The sequence below is a fragment of the Vanellus vanellus genome, assembly GCF_965231255.1.
Source record: "Vanellus vanellus genome assembly, chromosome: 3".
NCBI lineage: Eukaryota > Metazoa > Chordata > Aves > Charadriiformes > Charadriidae > Vanellus > Vanellus vanellus.
In genome coordinates this window covers 22181221-22201116 of record NC_138907.1, presented here as the reverse complement: position 1 = coordinate 22201116, position 19896 = coordinate 22181221, and the positions used below count along the sequence as shown (strand labels likewise).

Below are 19896 nucleotides of genomic sequence, written 5' to 3'. Positions count from 1 at the left end.
TCTTATTTGCAACTTCTACCTTATACCTTGAAATTGTTTTTAATTTACCAGCTGTATCTACAAGAAGCAGATACGCACACTGAAAAGGTTCTGCTCCTCCCTAGGAAATACCTCCCTGTAATCCTTTGATCTTCTCTCCCCTTTCTTCTTCCTCCTGGAACAACAGAGCCCATCTACTTACGACTATTCAGTAGAAACTCACTGATAAGGCTTGCAAGAGCAGCTTACAATACTACTACCCAAGAGTAGCTTTCTTACAAAGACATCACACTGCTCCAAAGTCAGAATAAAGGGCATGGAGATCACCTCAGTTCTCCTCAGACACAAGTGATGCTGGGAGGAAGGGAATAAAAGTTACACTGACTCTCAACCTGGACTGTGTGCAAACATTTAGTGACCTTATTTCTCAATGAAGAGAGCTCAGAATGAGAGCCTGAAGAGTTTTAATTCTGAAGAAACATCATTACACGAAACTGGCTGCTGAGACTGCCAGGACAATTTAAAGCATTAGGATCCTACTGGACTCCTCATAGATGTCCACATAAGGGCAGTTATTAAAAATATCTTCTTTTACTTTCTGATGATTTTTTTCTTCTTCTGAGATACAGATCTGTAAGAGAACTTCTTTTCATCCCTGTGCCAAGGTTTGTAGTAACAGCTTGCCCTGCTCTAAAGACCATCAGCAAACTGCAAATAACTGAACTCGCATCATCCTGCCCGGTGAGTGAATGAAATGAGATTATAGCATCTCATGACTATGCCGTGCACAGCTAGCTGGCTAGTTACTCTGAATGGCAAGTGAACTGGTAGTCAGTGCGGTTACAGCCCAGAACTTGAAGAGTCACAAATAGTGCTGGAAGATCTCTTGGAGAGTATCTCTTCAACTGACTTTCTCTTGGGGAACGAGTGTGAACCCTCCAGACTCCTTCCAGAAAACGCACCATAAGAAACAGCCTGCAACACTCAGATCACAAGGAAATAGCTTTTATCTTCATGGCGAACAGAATACTAGAGGAGAGCATTTGACTAAAATTACCAGGTATGTTTCTAAGGATACCGTCAATGGTGTCGATGCTTGTCTGATACCAAGGGATTCATGGATGGTGTGAGCCAATGTGACTGGGGCCGCGCCTGTCGCTGCCCTCCCACCACCATGTTCCCCGCTCTCCCGCCCCAGTTTCACCAGAAGCGAAACACACAAGCAGTGCGATGGGTCAGTTTTCACCCCGATGGGTTGTTTGGCTTTTTTTCGGGGGGGGGGGGGGGGGGGGGGGGGGGGGTAAGGCTCATGCTTCAGTAGCCCTTTTCCCTCAGCCGGGTCCCCCCTTTCCCCACACACAGGGTGCCCAGCGGACAGAGCAATGGGACGGGGGTACCCCAGGACACCCGTGCCTGTCGCCGTGGGGATCCACCGGCCAGCCTCCTCGACAGCCCACGCCCGGGGATGGGGGGGGGGGCCGCGGTTTCACGGCCGCCACCCTCACAGAAGGGGGGGCCGGCTCCCGCCTCGCCCCCAGCCGCCGAGGGGGGCAGCGCCCGGCCGAGCACCCGCCGCCGACCGACGACTCCGGCGGGGCGGCTCCCGGGCGACCCCGCTCTGCCTCGCCTCAGGGGGACACCCCGACCCACAGCCCCGCGCCTCATGTAACGGCAGGGGGGTACCCGCCGGCAGGGCCTGAGGGGTGAAGGGGGGCCGCGGCCTAGGCCCCGCGGGGGCCCCCCCTGCCCTGCCCCGCCCCGGGGCCGCTCTTCCCCTCCCTCCCGCCGCGCCCCGGCCCCTCGCCCGGGGCTCTGGGGCCGTGCCGGGGACCGGCGGGGCAACGGCGGGAGCCGCCCGCCCCCGCACTCACATCTGGTACTCGTCGATCGCCTCCACTAGCTGCCCCCAAGAGTCGAAGTCGGTGCCCTTCCTGAAGCTGGCGCCCCAGCGCTGCAGGAGGCTCCGGGCCGCCTCCGACATAGCCCCAGCACTAGGGCACCATGCTCACCCCGGGCCGGGGCACCCCGCCGGGCAGCCGCTCCCGCCAGCGCCAGCCCCGCGCTCGCCGCCGGCCCGGCCCAGCCCAGCCCAGCCCAGCCGCCGCGACAACCAAACGCGGCGAGCGCCTCCCGCCAGCGCCGCCCAGCGAGGTAGGCTGCGCCGGACCGCGCCCGCCCGCGCCATCGCTACCGAGGCGGCGGCCGCGACAGAGCCGCCACTTCCGCCTCGGTATGTGTCATGGCGGCGGTCACGTGGCTCCTGAGGGAACCCGCCCTCCCAGCTGAGTCGCGGCGGCGGCGCCTTTTCTCCGCTCTGCTCCCGGTCGTGCCGCCGTGGGAGGTTTCCCACAGGTAGGCAGCGGCGCCCCTGTGCCGGGTCACCCATCCGGGAGGGCTGGTACCGCCGCTGGGCCGCCGTTCCCTCCCGCTTTTATTTGTGGCGCTGAGAGGTCCCTTCCGGGGGAGGGCTGCGGGGCCTGGCCGTGCCTCCGTCGGCTGTGCCGGGGAGAGGCCCCAGCCGAGGGGCTGGCGGCTGCGGGGGCCTTGGGGCAGCCGGTGAGGGGGGCGGGGGGGGATAACCAGCGGGATCGATGCTGTCGGCCCGCCGTCCCGCGCGGGACGATGTCATCGGCTCTCCTCTGGCGCTGCCTGCGGCGGCGAGCGTGTGACGCACCACCCGGGAGCGGAAGTGGCGGCGGGTCGTTACCGGCAGGGTCCCGGCGGCTGTGAGCGCCGCCTGTGCCCCACTCGCTGGTGTCGGCGGTGCTCGGGGAGCCGGGCGGCGCGGCAGCTACTGCTGTGAAAGGGGCTGCGCGCCGGGGCGGGCGTCGGTTGGTCGGTGTGTGCCGCTGGCGGCGAGGGCCCGAGGCGGTCGGCACCGGGCAGTCTCCCGCCGGGCAAACCGCCCCTGTGCTGTGTCGGGTGCGGAGGGGGTGAAGGCGGTTTGGGCACGGAAGATCGCTTGTTAACCTCCTGTGGCCTGGCTTGGGCGCCACTGAGCCGTGTGACAGCTCCTCTCCCTTGCGCAGGTGGGTGACGGTGTCGTGATAGGTGCTGACATGGTAAACAAGTCGCCTGCGCGGTCAGGAAGACCTGGACGGTGGCAGGGGGTCGCTGCTTGGCAGATTTCTTTTTTATTTTTCTTAGCAAAGCTGCAAAATGTTTTATCATGATGAACTTAGAGATTGATAAAGGATCGGAAGGTGATGGAGGCCTTGGGGGGGTCTCTAGTCCGACGTCTTGCTCGGAGCAGGGGCAGCACTGAGGTCAGACCAGGTGAAGCTCTTTGGGCAACTTGTTCCTTAAGTTCCTCTGTCCTCACGGTGAAGAAGTTTCTCCTTTTATCCAGTACAGAACTCCATTGTTTCAATGTGTGCCCGTTATGTTTCATCCTCCCACCGTGCACCACTGTTGGAAGCTCATTGGAATGCTTATGTTATATGTGTTTAGTGAAATTGAGGTAAAAGATGGTCTGTTTTACCTGTACTCTACCAAACTTCCAGGTCTGTTACACGTATGTAATTGCAGTTTCATCTATATCAATGGTGCCCCAATAAAAGCTACCAATAGATTGACCAGACACCATATAATGATCTCAGTGAATTGAGATATACCTGTAAATTACATGGAAAATATGCAGCCTTATGCAGGAGGTAACAAATGTGGGTTTTTTTGAGTAAGAAAGTATGAAGTAATACAGAGTAAAGTAGGTTAAAGCTTTTGGTCCAACTTAAAATAGTTGTCTTAGAAACCATATGTATTTCAAGAGAGTGAAATTCTTAAACTAAGCACATGGATGATGAAGACAAGGTATATGGAAGTGTAGTGTTTCAAATGGAAAAAAAGAAATTAATTTTTTCTGTGTAATTATATACAACTTTGCAAATTAATTTTTTTCCTAATTGTTTACATTTGGAATATATTCTTGTGAGCTGTGGAGCGTGACATGTATATCATCTCAGTTGTACCTGTTCCTGCAGCTATTCATTTCTTTCCGTGCTTTAGGTTTGGCGTAAACAACACTACAGAAAGAAAATGACGCACTGGTTTCATCGCAACCCTTTGAAGGCTACAGCTCCTGTTTCATTTAATTTTTATGGGGTAGCTACCACTCCAGCTGCAGTAAAGGTTTGCAAGTAAGTGTACTTGCGATTAACTTCACTCTGTCTCTCACAGTTTGAAGGACCTCCTTAAAATTAATGGTTGCTCTTCAATTTTTGTTCTGAAGATGACTAGAAATGTGTAGGCTGGGAGACAATAAGACACTGATGACACTGAACATTTAGTTACAAAGAGCGAATTATCGAGTTTTCAAGCCTCTGAGTATATAGCAAGGCCTATTATAATAATGCAGAGGCAAAAGACTAAACATTTCATTGTCTCTCCGATGACTGTGCATTCTTCTGTGAAAGATTACTTAAAGTAATTTCCATAAGTGAATAAGGCATGAACATTCTATTGTAGATAAGAATATAATGAAAAGAGATCTCAGCCTATTTTGCAGGTCTGTTCTTATCTCTTTCATATGCTCATCCCATTCAAACGATGAAGACTATTTCTGCTTGTTACTTCCCTCCCCTCCCCCTGCACCCAACCTCTTGGTAGATAAAGGCATAGTTATTTTAGTTTGTGTAGAACAATAGATTGATAATGAGTACTGATTATCCATTGCTGTCTGTCCAAAATGGATTATACTTTAAACCAATATATACCCAGAGGAGAAAGGAAGATTTTTTCTGATTTGTTGGCATCTTCCTCATGAAGTACCTTTCCTTGCCTTCAGATAGTTAAATTGAATGCTTAGCTTCACTTTCTTAGCCAAAAGGGTGGTGGCATACATGGGTTGGTACTTTCCTATTAGTACATTTTTTAGTAGAATTTCTTATGTTTCTTTTTTCTTTTTTTCCCCCCTTAATACAGTGATTTGAGGTTATCTCGAACACGGCTGTTGGAACTGTTTACAGACTCGAGCTGTAATCCAGAAATGATGAAGAATGCAACTGACTTGTACTTCTCACTCTTGCAAGGTAGGAACGTTTAGTAACAATACTGCTAATACGTGAAGAGGTATATAATTTGAATTTTAAGACACTTCTCAGAATGTGTCTTGTGCTAATCTTCTGTAAAGAAGCTTTGCACTTCCCAAGAGAGTATCTTCATGGGTTCTGTGCTTGATACCAGTCCTGGGTACTCACCAAGCCCTTTCTGCAAGTTTCAGTGTCCTTTGTGACCCTGCCAGTACTAAGTGTTGGCAGTCCTGTCCTCTTGCTTTTAATCTCATTCCGCTTCCTGCTGGAGGGGAAAATGTTTGTCTCTTTGATTGTGGTGGATTGCTCTTTAAGTATTAATTGGTTAGTTGATAGGAGTTACTCTTTGGTGTAAACTTATGGTTTGTCTAATGCTAGATAATAGTCTTGTAAGTTTACACTTCTGCTGCTGCTTGTCTTGGGTGTATATATAGGTACTCATTAGCATAGTATCTACACTTTCAGTAGATGGTCACCTATGATAACTCATTCCCTTGAAACCTTCCTCCTGCTGATATTTTGATAACTCTTACTTAGCAGTCGGGTGCTCAGACAAGTTTCTTAGGGCTGAGTTTTCAGGAATCACTTTCAGTCTGTGGGAAGTAAAGCAGCTCAAGTTGGTTTAGTTCCTTCAGTCCCTTGGAGGGTGTAAGCTAGTGTGGCATTCTAGATGAAGGTAAGATAACCATTCATGTTGCTGCAGACAAGTTTTGGAGAGTTTCTTCAGGAAAACATCATGTTTGGTCTCTAAAATCTTCTGCAAGTGAAAGGAACAAGTATTTTCTGTCTTTATAAACACGTGAGGGTACCTAGAGCTATAGCCACAATAGCTGCTGTTGCAAGTTCTTGAGTTCTTGGAAGTCTGTAAGAACTGATCAGACCAAGGCCCATCTTACTTCCTGAAAAATTCCTTGGGCCTGCTTATGATAGGATTTGAACATCCCATAGCATGAGCTTCATCGCACTGACTGCTGCTTTCTGGGCTACTGGACATAAAGAACCAATTTCCTGTAGCCCTGGAGACAAAAGAGATGATGACTAGGTGAGTCCGTGCTTACAAGCCCTTTTCCCTTGCCCTGTTGACCAAGCAGCTTTTCCTGGAATTTCCCGATCACAACTATGGTGGGAGGGATAGTCATTCACTCACCTCAAGCAACCTCAGCCATCCTGTACCTGGGTCAGTCCAATTCCCAATTAATCACCATACGGGACATGTGGACCTCTGCAAGGTTTTCCTTGAGCAATCAAGACTCACAGAGTTGAGTTGGTAACCTGCTGGGCAAGGAGTTTCTTGTAGTAGCCAGTTTGGTTTTGTGCACATCTTGTTCTCAAGATACTGAGGAATAAAAGCCTCAGGAAGTAACACAGGTTTTTGAGTAGTACAGCAAGAAACATTCCTTTATCTATATCCGTATTCTCATTGATTGCCATTCCTTCATTACTTGTTTTTTACTTTGAGATTGTCTGTCAGTACATTTTTTCATTCTATAGGTTTTATCTTTTCACTGGATGACTCTTCCCAAGAATGCAAGTTGAGATATATTCAGAATTTCAAGTGGACAGACACTTTACAAGGACAAGTTCCAAGGTACATACGCTTTTATGATTACAGGGTATGCAGCTGTTTTCTTCTGGTCTGTTATGTATATGCACATGTGCCAACACAAGTGTGAAGGAAACTTAGAAGTGTAGCAAAATGTTGAACACAAAGTAGTTTCTAAAAACTTGTTGCTTTGCATTATTGATAATTGCCATACTGTATTAAGTGTTCTGAAGCATATGTTGCCTTTATGTAAAGGCATGATAATGCATGATAGTAGTAGAAGGATCCATAGCGTCTTAGTTGATCTACAAACTTTATCTACAGTTGGCTAGAGCAGTACAAAGAAGAACCTTGAGAGTGTTGGTGAATTGAATATGCTAACTTAGATTAGTGTAGTGTAAAACTTTTTCATTTGGCATTATTGCCTGACCAGTATCTTATGAGTTTTTTGAAGTACAAACGTTGCTGAAGATCTGATTTTGTTCTTATCCTTCAGAGCTCTTAGTACATGTATTCCTAGTACAAACAAACAAAGCTTCTGTTTTAAGGAGGAATCTGTAACCTTCTGTATTATTCAGTTGTCTCTTGCTATTGTAAGTAATTCTGTTGTGTAACCATACTTACAAATTTGTCAGGCTTTATCTAGAAGTGCTCAACTTTCTCAAAGCTTTTATTCCCTTTGGAAAAAAACTCTGTTGATTAGGATTCTCTTCTAATTTTCTCATGGTCATACACACTCATACTTGTGCCAGCGTTATTCTTCCCACTCCCACACCTTTCTTTTTAAAATTTACTCGTTCCTAAGATAGACCGAACTTGTGATTGCAAGTTCAGTCTTTTCAGAGACCATGTTTTTAGCTTCTGAAATTTTCCACTAGTTGCACATGCTGTTTGACTGCAGTTACATAAATACTTGCAATAACATTCATTTGAGGGAGATGTAATACACTCTGACTTATTAACTTAGCAGCTACAACTTTAAAGTAGACATTCCACAGCAAGGCTTCCCACAAAATGTGCAATTTAAAAAAAAAAAAAAAAAAAAAAAAGGAAAAATGTTGTCAGCCACACCCAAAGCTAAACAAATCTCAAGTTACTGTTTTAAAATAAAAGTTCCCAAAAAGGAAGGGTAGGCATCTGAATGTCAGAAATTATAATTATGAGCTCTTAAAGAAAATAAGTAAAAATTGAAGTCTCTTTTGGGCAGTTCAGCAAGTAGGAGGTTCTGAATTGGAAATTGTTGACTTCTTAAATGAAAAATATTTTATGGAGGTAAATGTCGACTTACGCTGTGTGAACTATCAGCAGAGAGAGCACTTGTCAGAACAAAATGGAAAGCATTAAATTGTTTGGGGCATTTTGTCTGTCTTTCTTTAGTGCCCAGCAGGATGCCGTGTTTGAACTGGTTTCCATGGGATTTAATGTAGCTCTGTGGTACACAAAATATGCATCAAGACTTGCTGGAAAAGAAGAGTAAGTGTTTTTCTTTTCTTAGTAATTCCATTGCAGCAATATTCCACCAAAAAATTTAAAAGGTTCTGAGTTTTGCCTGCTGTAGTGCCTGTACAACTGAGACAGTGGGAGTTCAAGGAGGCACTTGGACTTTATTCATGTGCTGTACTGTCGAAGTGCACGTCAGTCCTTTCTTGCATCAGTGAACAAAGTGTACTAGTACCATGTGATTGTGGTACAGAGAAAGTGTCAGTTGTGAATAAACCCTTCACCAGTCCTGCTCTAAATGTCCAGGTACAAAACGGAGATTCTCAAAATCAAAGCTCTGCTGAGTTTTAGCCCTACAGATTTCTAAAGCTTTGGCTTTTAACAGTGAGGTTTCCTTGTACTTGAAAGTCATTACAAGGTCTTAACTTTTCTTTTTTCAAGTGAATTCTATTTGATTATTGAATGATTGGATGCTGTAAGAAACCTCTTTACCATGAGGGTAGCACAGCAGTGGGACAGGTTACTTAGATGGTGGACTCTCCATTCCTGAAGGATTCAAGATTCATCTAGGCAAAGCCGTAACTGACCTGATCGACTGTTGTCGATAGTCCTGCTCCAAAGCAGGAGGTGGGACTAAATGACACCTAGAGGTCCTTTCTAACTATAATTTCATTGATTCGTTCTATATCCTTAGTATAACAGAAGATGAAGCAAAAGATGTTCACAGAAGCCTGAAGATAGCAGCTGGGATTTTTAAACACTTGAAGGTAGAAAAACTGTCTTGCTGTCTGTTCTTTAAGTTGCCTCCAAGTGCTTGACTTTTTGTCTTAGAAAAGCCTTTGCTTTTCTGATGAGGTTACAGAATAAACAAATACCTCAGACTATCTGAATGATACAGGAAGAAGAAGGGTATTAATATGTTGTGCTACCATTCAATCCCTGCTACTCTTTCCCAATGGCAGTGGAAGAGTAATCCATCTGTCTGCCCAGTAGCATGTGCAACAGTGCAGCCAGCCTTCTTGGGACCTTCACTCAGTGTCTCATCCATTTAGCAGTAAGGGACTTGCTTTGCATTGACAGCAGTGACATTAAGCCTAAACTAACTTTGAGACTTGCTTTGTACTTAGGAAAGTCACATTCCAAAATTGATTACACCTGTAGAAAAGGGAAGAGATTTAGAAGCTCGACTTATAGACTCTTACATCATACAGTGCCAAGCTGAAGCTCAAGAAGGTATCTTCAAATATATGTTTGTTGGGAATGGGGAATGACAGTCTTTGTGGGTTACTTTGGTGTCTTCTGAAGTCTGCTTGGCAGCATTGGCTTTTTTTTTTTTTCCTTCTGAAGTACTGTGGCTTAGTGGGACGGGTTGCTGTTAAAGAAACTTAAGTTACAGTTATAGGAGGAAAATGCCAAAAATCAGTCTGATATTACAAATGTAACCACTTTGGAAAAACTTGTGTGTGACATTCCTCCCCTCTTCTTTTTTCCTTTCATGCAGTCTCTTCACCACCATGCTTGCCTAACATAAATTCCCAGTTCCTTTACTTTAAAATATTGGCTGCTTCTGGTTACTAGCTAGTCTTCTGACTAACCTTCCTTCAGCTTTTCTATTAATTTGTAATAATTCTATCCAAGAAACAATCTGTCTTTATTCTGCAGTTTGCTTGACTGCACAATGCTTGTTTTCTGCTCATGCAGGGCTTTTAAAATGCTAAATGCCTCTGCTGATTTGATGTGACATTTTCAATTAAACTTTAATACTGTGGTGTGGAATTTTTTTTCAGTGACAATTGCTCGGGCTATTGAGCTGAAACACAATCCAGGACTAATAGCTGCTCTTGCTTATGAAACAGCTAACTTCTACCAAAAAGCTGGTAAGTGTCTTGTTTTGTATCCTTAGTGGCCTGGTTTTTGCATTCTTGCCAGCAGACATACTTCACCCACCTGTCAATTGCGATATTAACATTGTTTCTCAGTGGATATGCTTTGTATATTTAGCTTCTATTTAGCACATTTAAGGCTTCAGTTATCAGCGTAACAGATATATTTTGATAACGCCTTTTATTTTAGTGGAAATCTTTTTCTGTAGCTAATGGTAGGAAATGTTAGTGAGTGGAGACAGAAGACAGAGTAATGTCTTGAGAATACGTAATAGCAGCAAACAAATGGCTTGAAGTAAATGGAGTGTGTTTCAGCTGCCTTTGGGCAGCAGATTATGATGCAGCCTGTAAAGTGTGTAGCAAGTTAATCCTGTATATCCTTCCAGCTGATTAAGTTGATCTGTGGGCTTACTGAGGCAAGTGGGAAAAGTGCAAAAATATGGGAATCAATATCATAGAATCATAGAATGGTTTGGGTTGGAAGAGACCTTAAAGATCATCCAGTTCTAGTCCCACTGCCATGGTTAGGGACACCTTCCACTAGACCAGGTTGCTCAAACCCCCATCCAACTGGCCCTGAACACTTCCGGGGATGGGCCATCCACAATTTCTCTGGGCAACTTGTTCCAGTATCTCACCATCCTGACAGTAAAGAATTTATTCCTAATATCTAATCTAAATCTACCCTCTTTCAGTTTAAAACCGTTACCCCTCATTCTGTCTCTACACTCCCCGATGAAGAGTCCCTCCCCAGGTTTCCTGTAGGCCCCCTTTAAGTACTAGAAGGCTGCTATAAGGTCTCCCTGGAGCTTTCTCTTCTCCAGGCTAAACAACCCCAACTGTCTCAGCCTGTCCTCGTAGGGGAGATGCTGCAGCCCTCATATAAGAGATGGAATATTGTAACATATGTAGGCTTTTATAGGTCACTACCTGAAATTAAACTAGGAACAAGCTTTGAAATGCTGCCTAAAAATACTTAGGAGAATTAGCCCTCAAACTTAGTGGACAGCACTTCCAGGGATTCTAGGGACAACTGCATCACAACTCAATAAACTGAATATTTTTGTTTTTTTCTCATAGTTTCTCTATGCCTTTGCAGGAGTAGCGTATGTCACTTGTTTCTGGCTACTTTATAGTTAAGATCTATTGCTAAGTTTAAGAATTCTGGTCTTTGAGGGTGTGTGGGATTTTTTTTTTTTTTTTGGAAATGTCTTTAAGAATATCTTTATGTATATGTTCATAGATCAAACATTATCCAGTTTGGATCCAACCTATGCAGGTAAATGGAGGAAGTATTTAAACTTGAAGACCAGTTTCTATATGGCCTATGTAAGTACTTTGGTTGACAGCAGTCAGAGTTTTTAATGTTGTCTAAGGGATGGATAGGGAATGGGGGCTAAGTACTGCCTTGATGTTCTTTCAATGCTGTGAAGAGAGACTGTGCAGTGTCAGTGGCATTTGAAGTGTTTTTGCTGAGCGAAGTGGAATTACTGCAGTGTGGAATTTATTGTGATCACGTATCATTAAGAGAAGCAATTCAGGTTGAGCATAATACTTGTCTTCCATTCTCTGCATCCCAGTGATTCTAGGCATAATTCAGAGCTGATAATCTTTTTGAAGGCCCCGAATTAAAGTGAATCAAGTAATGTTAAGTACCGTTCCAAGTGCTGTGCCTTTTTGCATGACTTACCTCTTAGCAAGTGCGGTGGGGCTCTGAGGATCATCAGCTGCTCAATTTGCTGTTTATTTCTTGTGGCCTGACACAGCCTGTAATCTGGCTCTTTCTTACTGTAAAAAAGGCCCAAACTAAGCAGTTAACACAATTGTCTTTCTCTTACGTTAAACCTGTAGCTAAAAGTTGTTTGCCTTATTGCAAGCCTGAGAGGTGAGGGAGGGCCAGAGCTATGGTACTTTTTCTTCATTTAAATTTGTGTAATATGGGCAATTGTAGATTTAAGTAACACTTGCTATACTGTGAGAACAGACATTAAAGAAAGGTATGCAAGGTAGGCATTAGTTCATGGGATTGTTCCTTTACCTATGGGATTTAGTATTTAAACTCAACAACTCCTGATAATAGGAAAGAGGCAATTCAGTTCTCACTGGAATGCAATCATATCTTCAAGTATAAGTGTGAAGGACAGGGACTTTACGGGGTGGAAAAGTTATTTGGACTATGGCAAAATACCTCAAGCAGCAGAACACCTCACCTCTTCTGGATTCAGTGATTTTTGTTGCAGATTCAGTTTTTTAATATTCATGTAGTTTTAGTTTTTAGAGTCTTTGCCTTGTAAACTCAACTGGGGTTCATCCTCTTTCTGCGTTGGGGCTTAATGCTGCACATTGATACAGGGAGAGAGAGAGGTTTGAACTAGTGCTTTTGGTAAAACACCCTTCCTGAAGCACAAAGTTACTCTTGGCTACTAGACTTGACATAGTTTGCTTCATACCTACCTCACGGTGTTTATGTTTGTTGAATTGCACTGTTTGGTGTGCATTCTCAAATTGTCAGCTATATGTGGGGAATGGCAGCTTCTAAGAGATGCAGCTTTGACGTAAAGAAGAACAGAAGTGAATTGGCACAGGAAGTGCCCAGTCTTGTTGGTAATGATTTTGTCCTCTCCCATTAGGCATACTGTTACCATGGTCAAACTTTACTGGCGAGTGATAAATGTGGGGAAGCAATCAGATCTCTGCAGGAATCAGAAAAATGTAAGTGTGATGGAGACTGGATTACATGGTTTGATGATGACATGCCTGTTTTATTTTGCTGTATTGTGTTTATTTGGTCTCCCGAAGACTTAAGATTTTATCTGTCACCTGATGAAAATCCAGCACACTTTTGAGTAGAGACAGTATATTTTTTTTTTGTCTTCCCAAAGCCTGTCTTTCATAACAGTGCTGCACAAAATTTCATCTTCCCTTCTCAGCCTGTTAAAGACTGGCTTTGAACTGCCAGCAATACAGTGTAAAAATCAATTGTCTGGTCATCACGTTTTCTGGTCTCTGTAAGTTACTGTAGCCTTTTCTGCTTTGGAAATTGCTCTGTCTTACATTAAATAGTAAATCTAAGCCATGTTTGTTTGTTTTTAAACAGGTTTCAGTAACTTATTTCCTTTCTATTCATCTGAAAGGTAGAGGAAGGGAAATTTGCGGTGGTTCAGGGTCATCTGCCCATCTGTCTCTCTTCAAAGCTATTGCTACCCCAATGGCCTGCACTGCATAACTTTACCACAGTGTATAAAAATGCTCAACTCATCAAATTGGAAACTTTAATATTAATTTTAAAATAAATAAAAAGAGTTTATTAAGAACAAATTGAGTTGGATTACTTGCAGTAAAACACATGCTGTTTTTTACTGTGCCTGCTGTTCAGAGAAGAGTGCTTCTTTTCCCACTCCATATTAAGTGGTGTTTGGTTTTGGGCATCAATTGCGCACGGACACCTTTGTACCCTCTCTTTTTCCCTACCATGTGGCACAGTTCTTGGTCTTACTGTTGCATTTTGCCGCACATGTAAGAATGCTTTCCTGCATCTTCCCACCCAAAAAACCTATCTTTTTTTTTAATGTTCCTAGTCACTTTTTGGATGTAAATCTTGGCTGAAAGTGCTGCCATGGAGCTAGTTTATTTTTGTTTCTAAGAAGTGAAAAGCCTGAATGGATTCTGGTATCTCCTAAAACTGAAGCACTGTAGATCAGAACCATGATTTAATAGAGTCATGTAAATTATTTTTATTACATTTCTTTCTTGCAAAGTTTTTGCCAAGGCTGAAGCATTGTGCAAAGAATATGGAGAAACCAAAGGGCCTGGGACTACTGCCAAACCTTCTGGACATCTCTTCTTTAGGAAATTAGGAAGTTTGATTAAGAACACATTAGAAAAATGCCAGAGAGAGAATGGATTCATGTAAGTAATTCGTGGTTGGTACAGTACTCTATATGAACTGTTATTACCTCAAGATGGGATGGTAAATTTTAGTCCTCGGTTCCTTTAGGACATGGCATGTAACTAAAAGATAAATTTGCAATTCTGTAATTTTCTCTTAGCAGATTTGCTGTGGGTCTGTGCTATCATCCTCTCTGGGTTCTGTGCCAGTTCATCAGGGTAGGTTGGACTGACATGCTGGAGAGGTTAAGCAGTTTTCTTCCTTCATTTCTCAGCTACTTTTTCTTTTCTTTCTGCACAAGAGAAAGTCCTGCAGAGGCTGCTGTGTTGCTCTCATGCGCTCTTCCCAGCTGCTGGGATCTGGTGGGCAAAGAAGACAGAGGGGAAATGGAGAAGACTGGTAGCTGATTCTGCCTTGCTAGCAGGGAAGTCAAGACACAGTCATGCCTTCAGTGAAGAATATGCTTAGGGTGCTAGGAGCTTTACCAGTCTAAGTGTAACTAATATTGTGAATAAGGCTTTCTGTTAGTTAATGCCCCTTCCAAAAAGAGTTTGGAAGCAGTTTAAAATAACAAGATTAGTTTGGCTTTAGAGTTCTTTTGCTCATTTCTTTCTCCCCTCCTCTTATGATTTAGTATTCCATAATAGGTTCATTATTTCCCTTTCTATGATACTTAAAGAGCTGCATAATAGGGGAATTGACTAAATAAAAAGGATTGTCAAGTACATCAAACTGAACTGCAAATAGGAAAAGAAATTCTCCACTCTGCTTTGATTCCAATAACCGTTGTCATAGCTTGTAACGACAGTGTACAGGAGATTTCAACAAATCCATGTCCCTCTAGAAACAAACTTTGAAAGAGAAACCAGATAACCAGTGACTGTTTTGGGAGATGTGCCTGCCACAGAGTAAGGTAGCGTGTTGACAGTATTTGTCAGTTTTCAGCTCTTGTTGGTTTGCTGAGGCTAGATTTATATGCTCATTCGAGCTTTGTGGTGTAGCAAGCCTTTGTGGGTGTTGCAGTGTCATTGCTTTTATGCACCATGGCACATTAAGACTGATTTAGGGAAAGAACTGTCCTCTTCATCTTTCTTGGAAAGTATTTTAAATCCTCATTTGGATTTTGAAGGTCTTTTGGACAAAAGGTGCTCTTCTCCTTGAAGCACTGGGAATAATGGTTATCAAGTAGGAAAAAACCCACCTAGCTATTAGGGGATGAACAATACCAAGAAGAAATTGCTTTTGTTTTTGTGAGTCTTGCTGACAGAATGCGTGTTGGACGGTGCCTTAACGAAATGGAAGAGGGCAGCAATGATTGCTACTGTAAAAACCGAGATTGTTTTTCTTCAGAATTGCAAACAGGACTTGCGGAGATAGTACATTGTGTTTTAAATAATTGCTGTATTTATTACAGCTATTTTCAGAAGGTGCCAGCAGAGGCTCCCCAGCTGGAACTGAAAGCAAACTATGGCTTAGTAGAGCCTGTTCCTTTTGAATTTCCTGCCTTGAACGCACACTGGACTCCTGAAACACTTGCGGCATTTGATCTCACCAAGAGGCCAAAGGATGACACTGTAAGATAATCTTATGTCCTGTTCTTTCTCTTTAGCTTTAATCTGCTTATAATACAGAGTTGCTATTTTGCTCTTCTGTAATGTTCCCCAGCTCAGTGCAGGATGTAGACACAAGACTACCACCCAAGCTCCCAGTTCTGCAGTGCCAGGAGGCAAGTCAGTTAACCTCTTTGCTACACTGTCAGCATCTGGAAATTAAGAGTCACCTTTTTCTAAGTCCTGAATAGAAGGAAATTCTTTAATGTGTATAAGATGCTGAAATGTTACAGGAGTCAATGCTACAGAAAGATCCTTTTTTAGAAATGGATTCATTTAAGGATGCTGAAAGAGAATATTTGGCTTTTCCCCCTTGCTTGAGGCTTCTTCAAAGTCTTCAGCCTTGAAAAGAGAAGGGACTATTAGATTAGAATATGTAAAGTTAGCCGTGCATAAATACTGTGCAGACGGAGTGGGTTGTACTTGTGGTATTTAGGTGGTTTTTTTTTTTCTTGTTTGCAGGCTAAACCAAAACCAGATGAAGAAGTAAAACCTCTGAAGGAACCTGATATAAAGCCTCAAAAAGACAGTGGATGCCAGATTTCTTAAGTGCCATAAGTGCTTTGAGTTCACTCCAAAACTGTATTACTTGGACTCTGGGGCTTTAGTTCTGATCTCCCTTTTTCTGATTCTTCTTTTTTAATTTAGAAGACTAATTTAATTTACTTTTGTTAGTATGTGTCTATCTTGCTTGAGAATGTGGGGGATTTCTAAGAGTTTATTTATATCTGACTTATTTTTGGTTTTAGTGGGATAACATAGAATGAGTGGGCTTAAATGTTCCTATGGTGCCTCTGGAGAGTTTCTTTTTGTGGGTTTAGTTTCTACCCACAAATAGCAAAGGAATTATCATGATTGTAACACTTGAGGATTTTTCCATTAAATTATATGCTATATAATGTCAAATTCTGCAAACAAAAGTTTGCATAAATGGTTATATTTGTTCAGGTTTTGTCATTCAGGCTTAACACCCTGTCATGTTCCAATTCACTTAATCGTAGTTAGCAAAGGAAATCTTGGTTTGGTTTGTAACACCCCTATGGTATTTCACAGGACTTTCACAGAACTTAGAAAACCTTAAGTTCCACATAACTGGAGCACAATTTATATTCTTCTGAAACGATTAGCTTTTGTTCTTTCCTCTTTAGGTTAGGGTTCTTGTATCAGAACTTGTAGTAAGGTACTTTAGCTTGTTGGTCCTTGTATTAAAATCCTTTAATATCAAAGTGTATGTGAAAGTGATGCAGCAAGTAGTATGAAAGCACTTAAAAGTAATGCATCACGGTGTCATTCATTCTGAATTTTTGAATCTTGTAAGATTTGGTAAGTTTGAAAGCTGCAGATAGTTAAAAATGTCCTAGTGCTAGAAAAGCTCCATTTGAATTCATGAAGCTGTCGTGCATAAGGTAATGGAATTGTAATTAAGATGCTGTGTTTCCATCTGGGTAGTGTTTATAAGAAGCTGTTAGGAGAACAGGGAGGAAAGACGAGCTGACGAGCTGGTGGCACAACTGGGAAACAAAGCTCTAGATCTCCTTTATGCCATATTTAAACAGTGCTATTTCTCAGCTTTTGCAGTATTGCACTGAAATCAGCTCCTTATGAAGAGAACTAGCCAAAAGCCAAACCCAGTCAAGATTGAGGAAAAAAAGTATTTTGTAGAATTTGCTTCTTCCATTTCTGCCTACTGTGGAAAATGTGTTAACATTCTTTAGTGCTGAGCACTGCAAAACACCCGTGTCAACAAAAACATAGCTTACAAAACATGGAAATGCAAAAGAATATGATGCATGGGTTGAAGTGAGGGCCTTGCAGTCTCTGGGTACCAGTTGCTGCACTTCACTTTACCCGAGAAAGAAACTAAACAGACTGAAAATGTACCCGTTTCAACAAAACGTGATGGTATATGCACTTATTATTTATCCTGTAAATACTCTTCTCATTTTATACTGCTTGGATTGGTTCATCTTCCCCTGTGGTGTAATTCAGTGCTGCTGTTTGCAGTCTTTCATGGAACTTAACGTGACTTAGCTTGAAGGGCAGGCTCCTTGAAGGCCTGTGGAACAAAAGCTGTTGAGGAGATTAATAGGAAACTCAAGACTCTTCCTGAGTTACTGGACCAAACTACAGAATTTGTTGCTGCAAAAGGCAAGGACGCTCTTAATTCCGGCTGTCATACATGAATGAAATGCAGAAGTCATTGCTTCCAGTGATGGATTTTTCTTTCAGCCAGTTCTGCACACAAAAATAAGTGTAAAATTGGCTGAATTGCTTTGGAAGAAGTTTGTGTTCTGTAACGGCTTAGGTGGGTAGAGGATAATGAGCATCAAGAAGAATTTATGTTTAAAATTGGTCCGTTTCTTCTGATGTTGCACAGGGGTCTGGAGTATGTTGTATGAAGAGTTACTCAGATCTGTTCATAACTTGATCAGCTGAATTTTAGACGTCTTGTATTGTTAAAAGACCATCTTAGGTTTTGCCAGAACAGATCGTGGAGCTGCTTTGCTTATACAGATTTTAATTCTAAAAACTTATTACAGCTGTAGTCATCTACATGTGCTTAGCCTGTGCCCTTTAAGGATCCAGATGCAGTTAACTCAGCTTCATAATCATGATTTTGTAGTTACTCACTGTTTTTCAGATGCCTGTGTGTGTTAATACGTACATGTCTCAACCTAATTGATTTTCTTTCTATGCAGACTAGATTCCATTTTCCCTCCTCCCCTCATTTTCCCTTCCATCTGCTACACACTGGCACAGACTTACCCTTGTTTGCTAATGCATGTGTAGGTCCTGGGACTCATTTCCAATGAGGCTTTTGTCCATGGGTGTACTTCAGTATATGAATATCTTAAAATAAAATGAACAGATCATGACTAAATCATTCCCAACCAACTTCTTAGGAAGGATTATTTTATGGACTTGCAATTCTCAATTCTTTGGACACTTTCTTGAACCAAGTGGCTTGTTTGAATCGAGTTCACTGTAAATAGTTTGGGGCATAACCAAGTGGATTCTGTCAGATTATGGCATTACTTAAGCCTAGCCATGTAACCTCTTATGCCATAGCTGTTTCAGTAAATATGAAGTAGTAGTTTAAAAATAGACTAATGGAACAAACTAATTCACTTAACGTGTTGCTTTTCAAGACAAACTTTGTTTACTTGTAGTTAAAATCCTATGGCAAACAATGGATAGTTTTGCCCAAAACCAAGAAACTGGAGACTGTTTAGTTTGCAGACTGTAGAGACCTGTGAGTCAACGAGCAGTTTTCTCTTTTGGTTTTGTTGGCTAGTGGCAAGAATTATTGTAAATAATATGTAGATTAACTGTCCAATATGCTTAAGAATATGGGTGAATTGACTGGGAGTTTCAGTTAATCTGGAAACTTGGCAGCCACATTCCTTCTATTATGATTTCCTTTAGTAATTTTTAAGAATGAGGTATTTTGAATGGTGACTTTTTAATACTCTAATGCTGCAAGAGCCTGTTTTTGTGATCTTTCTCTGGTTTTAGAGGCTCCCATGGCTAAACCTGCAAATGTTGTTGGTGTAAATAGTCTTTAAAAATTTGTGCCCGGTCTGAACTAGGACAAAACTGCAGTTAAATAAAATACGGAGTGCTGGGCCCTCTATTTTGTGCTTTTAAAAATGCAGTGATTGTCTTTAACCTCCTATAAAACAAACCGTTCTTTGTAAGATTTCTGTTTAAATACCTTCCTCCATGTATTTAAATACACTTCCTCCTTGTTTCACATTCCTGGGTTTATGGTAGTTAATCTCCATCCAGCATGTGACACTCCTAGAACAGAGGGACTGAATTTGACCCTTGGATGCTGATGTCTGCCTCTCACTGGATTCAGCAGAGGAGTTTTGCCCGTCAGCCTAAGGATGACATTTGGTCACTGAAATGTTCAGCATGGATATGTGGTGCGTCTCTATTGATGGTAGTGGTTCATACTATAAGCAAGAAAATGGATCCCTGTATCTGTGTAGAATATAGCCAACTTTGCACTTTAGAAATTTCTGATCTTGCAATTTCGGTACAATACAATATAGTTGTAAATATTCCTTCCTGTCATTTTAATTTTGTTGCACTGATTTCAGTACTGTGCTATTGATAAGATTTTTATGGGAAACATTACTAAAATGTATTTTTAATTGTCTGTGTATAAAACAAACTCATGAAGCATATCTCTACTTTTAGTATTGGGGGAACCTGAGAGGAGGCTGTAGTTCATCTGCCTTCCGTGTCAATTCAGAGAAATGAAAAGTTTCTGTCTGTTGGCTGAGGGATGAGACATTTCACCCCATCCTTGCATCTAGTATCTAAACTGAAGTTTCAGTATTAACATAAATCTTGTTCATGCCTATTAATTATTCTTTTAAAAAATTCTGTCTCTAAAGATCATTGCCAAATTATCATAGCTCCATAAGCTGCTTTTTTTCTTTTCTTTTTTTTTTTTTCCCCTAACGAGCCCAGTTGAGTGAGGAATAAAGCACAGTGGGCATGACTGGCATGGAAA

General features: G+C 42.4%; 2 protein-coding genes across 3 annotated transcripts in view; one reads left to right on the top strand and one right to left on the bottom strand.

Moving 5' to 3' along the window:
• Window positions 1-2041, bottom strand: part of AIDA (axin interactor, dorsalization associated) — a 29890-nt gene extending 27849 nt beyond the window's left edge. For both annotated transcript variants that reach the window (XM_082480399.1, XM_082480400.1), the window contains exon 1: window positions 1851-2041. In XM_082480399.1, the coding sequence (XP_082336525.1) occupies window positions 1851-1960 (110 nt within the window). In that variant the 5' untranslated portion in view covers window positions 1961-2041. The remainder of the gene's footprint in view (window positions 1-1850) is intronic.
• Window positions 2042-3988: 1947 nt separating this feature from the next.
• On the top strand, window positions 3989-16459 carry BROX (BRO1 domain and CAAX motif containing). The gene is made up of 12 exons (XM_082480542.1): window positions 3989-4115; window positions 4900-5006; window positions 6498-6594; window positions 7927-8022; window positions 8684-8756; window positions 9117-9222; window positions 9777-9866; window positions 11116-11201; window positions 12503-12584; window positions 13631-13781; window positions 15176-15335; window positions 15834-16459. Exons 1-12 carry the CDS (start codon window positions 4015-4017, stop codon window positions 15918-15920), a joined length of 1236 nt encoding a protein of 411 aa, XP_082336668.1. The 5' UTR covers window positions 3989-4014; the 3' UTR covers window positions 15921-16459.
• Window positions 16460-19896: the final 3437 nt, after the last annotated feature.

Coding starts and splice junctions, on each gene's coding strand:
- BROX (XM_082480542.1), top strand. CDS start 4,015: ATGACGCACTGGTTTCATCGCAACCCTTTGAAGGCTACAGCTCCTGTT. Junction 9,223..9,776: donor CCAAGCTGAAGCTCAAGAAG/GTATCTTCAAAT, acceptor ATTTTTTTTCAG/TGACAATTGCTCGGGCTATT. Junction 15,336..15,833: donor AGAGGCCAAAGGATGACACT/GTAAGATAATCT, acceptor TCTTGTTTGCAG/GCTAAACCAAAACCAGATGA.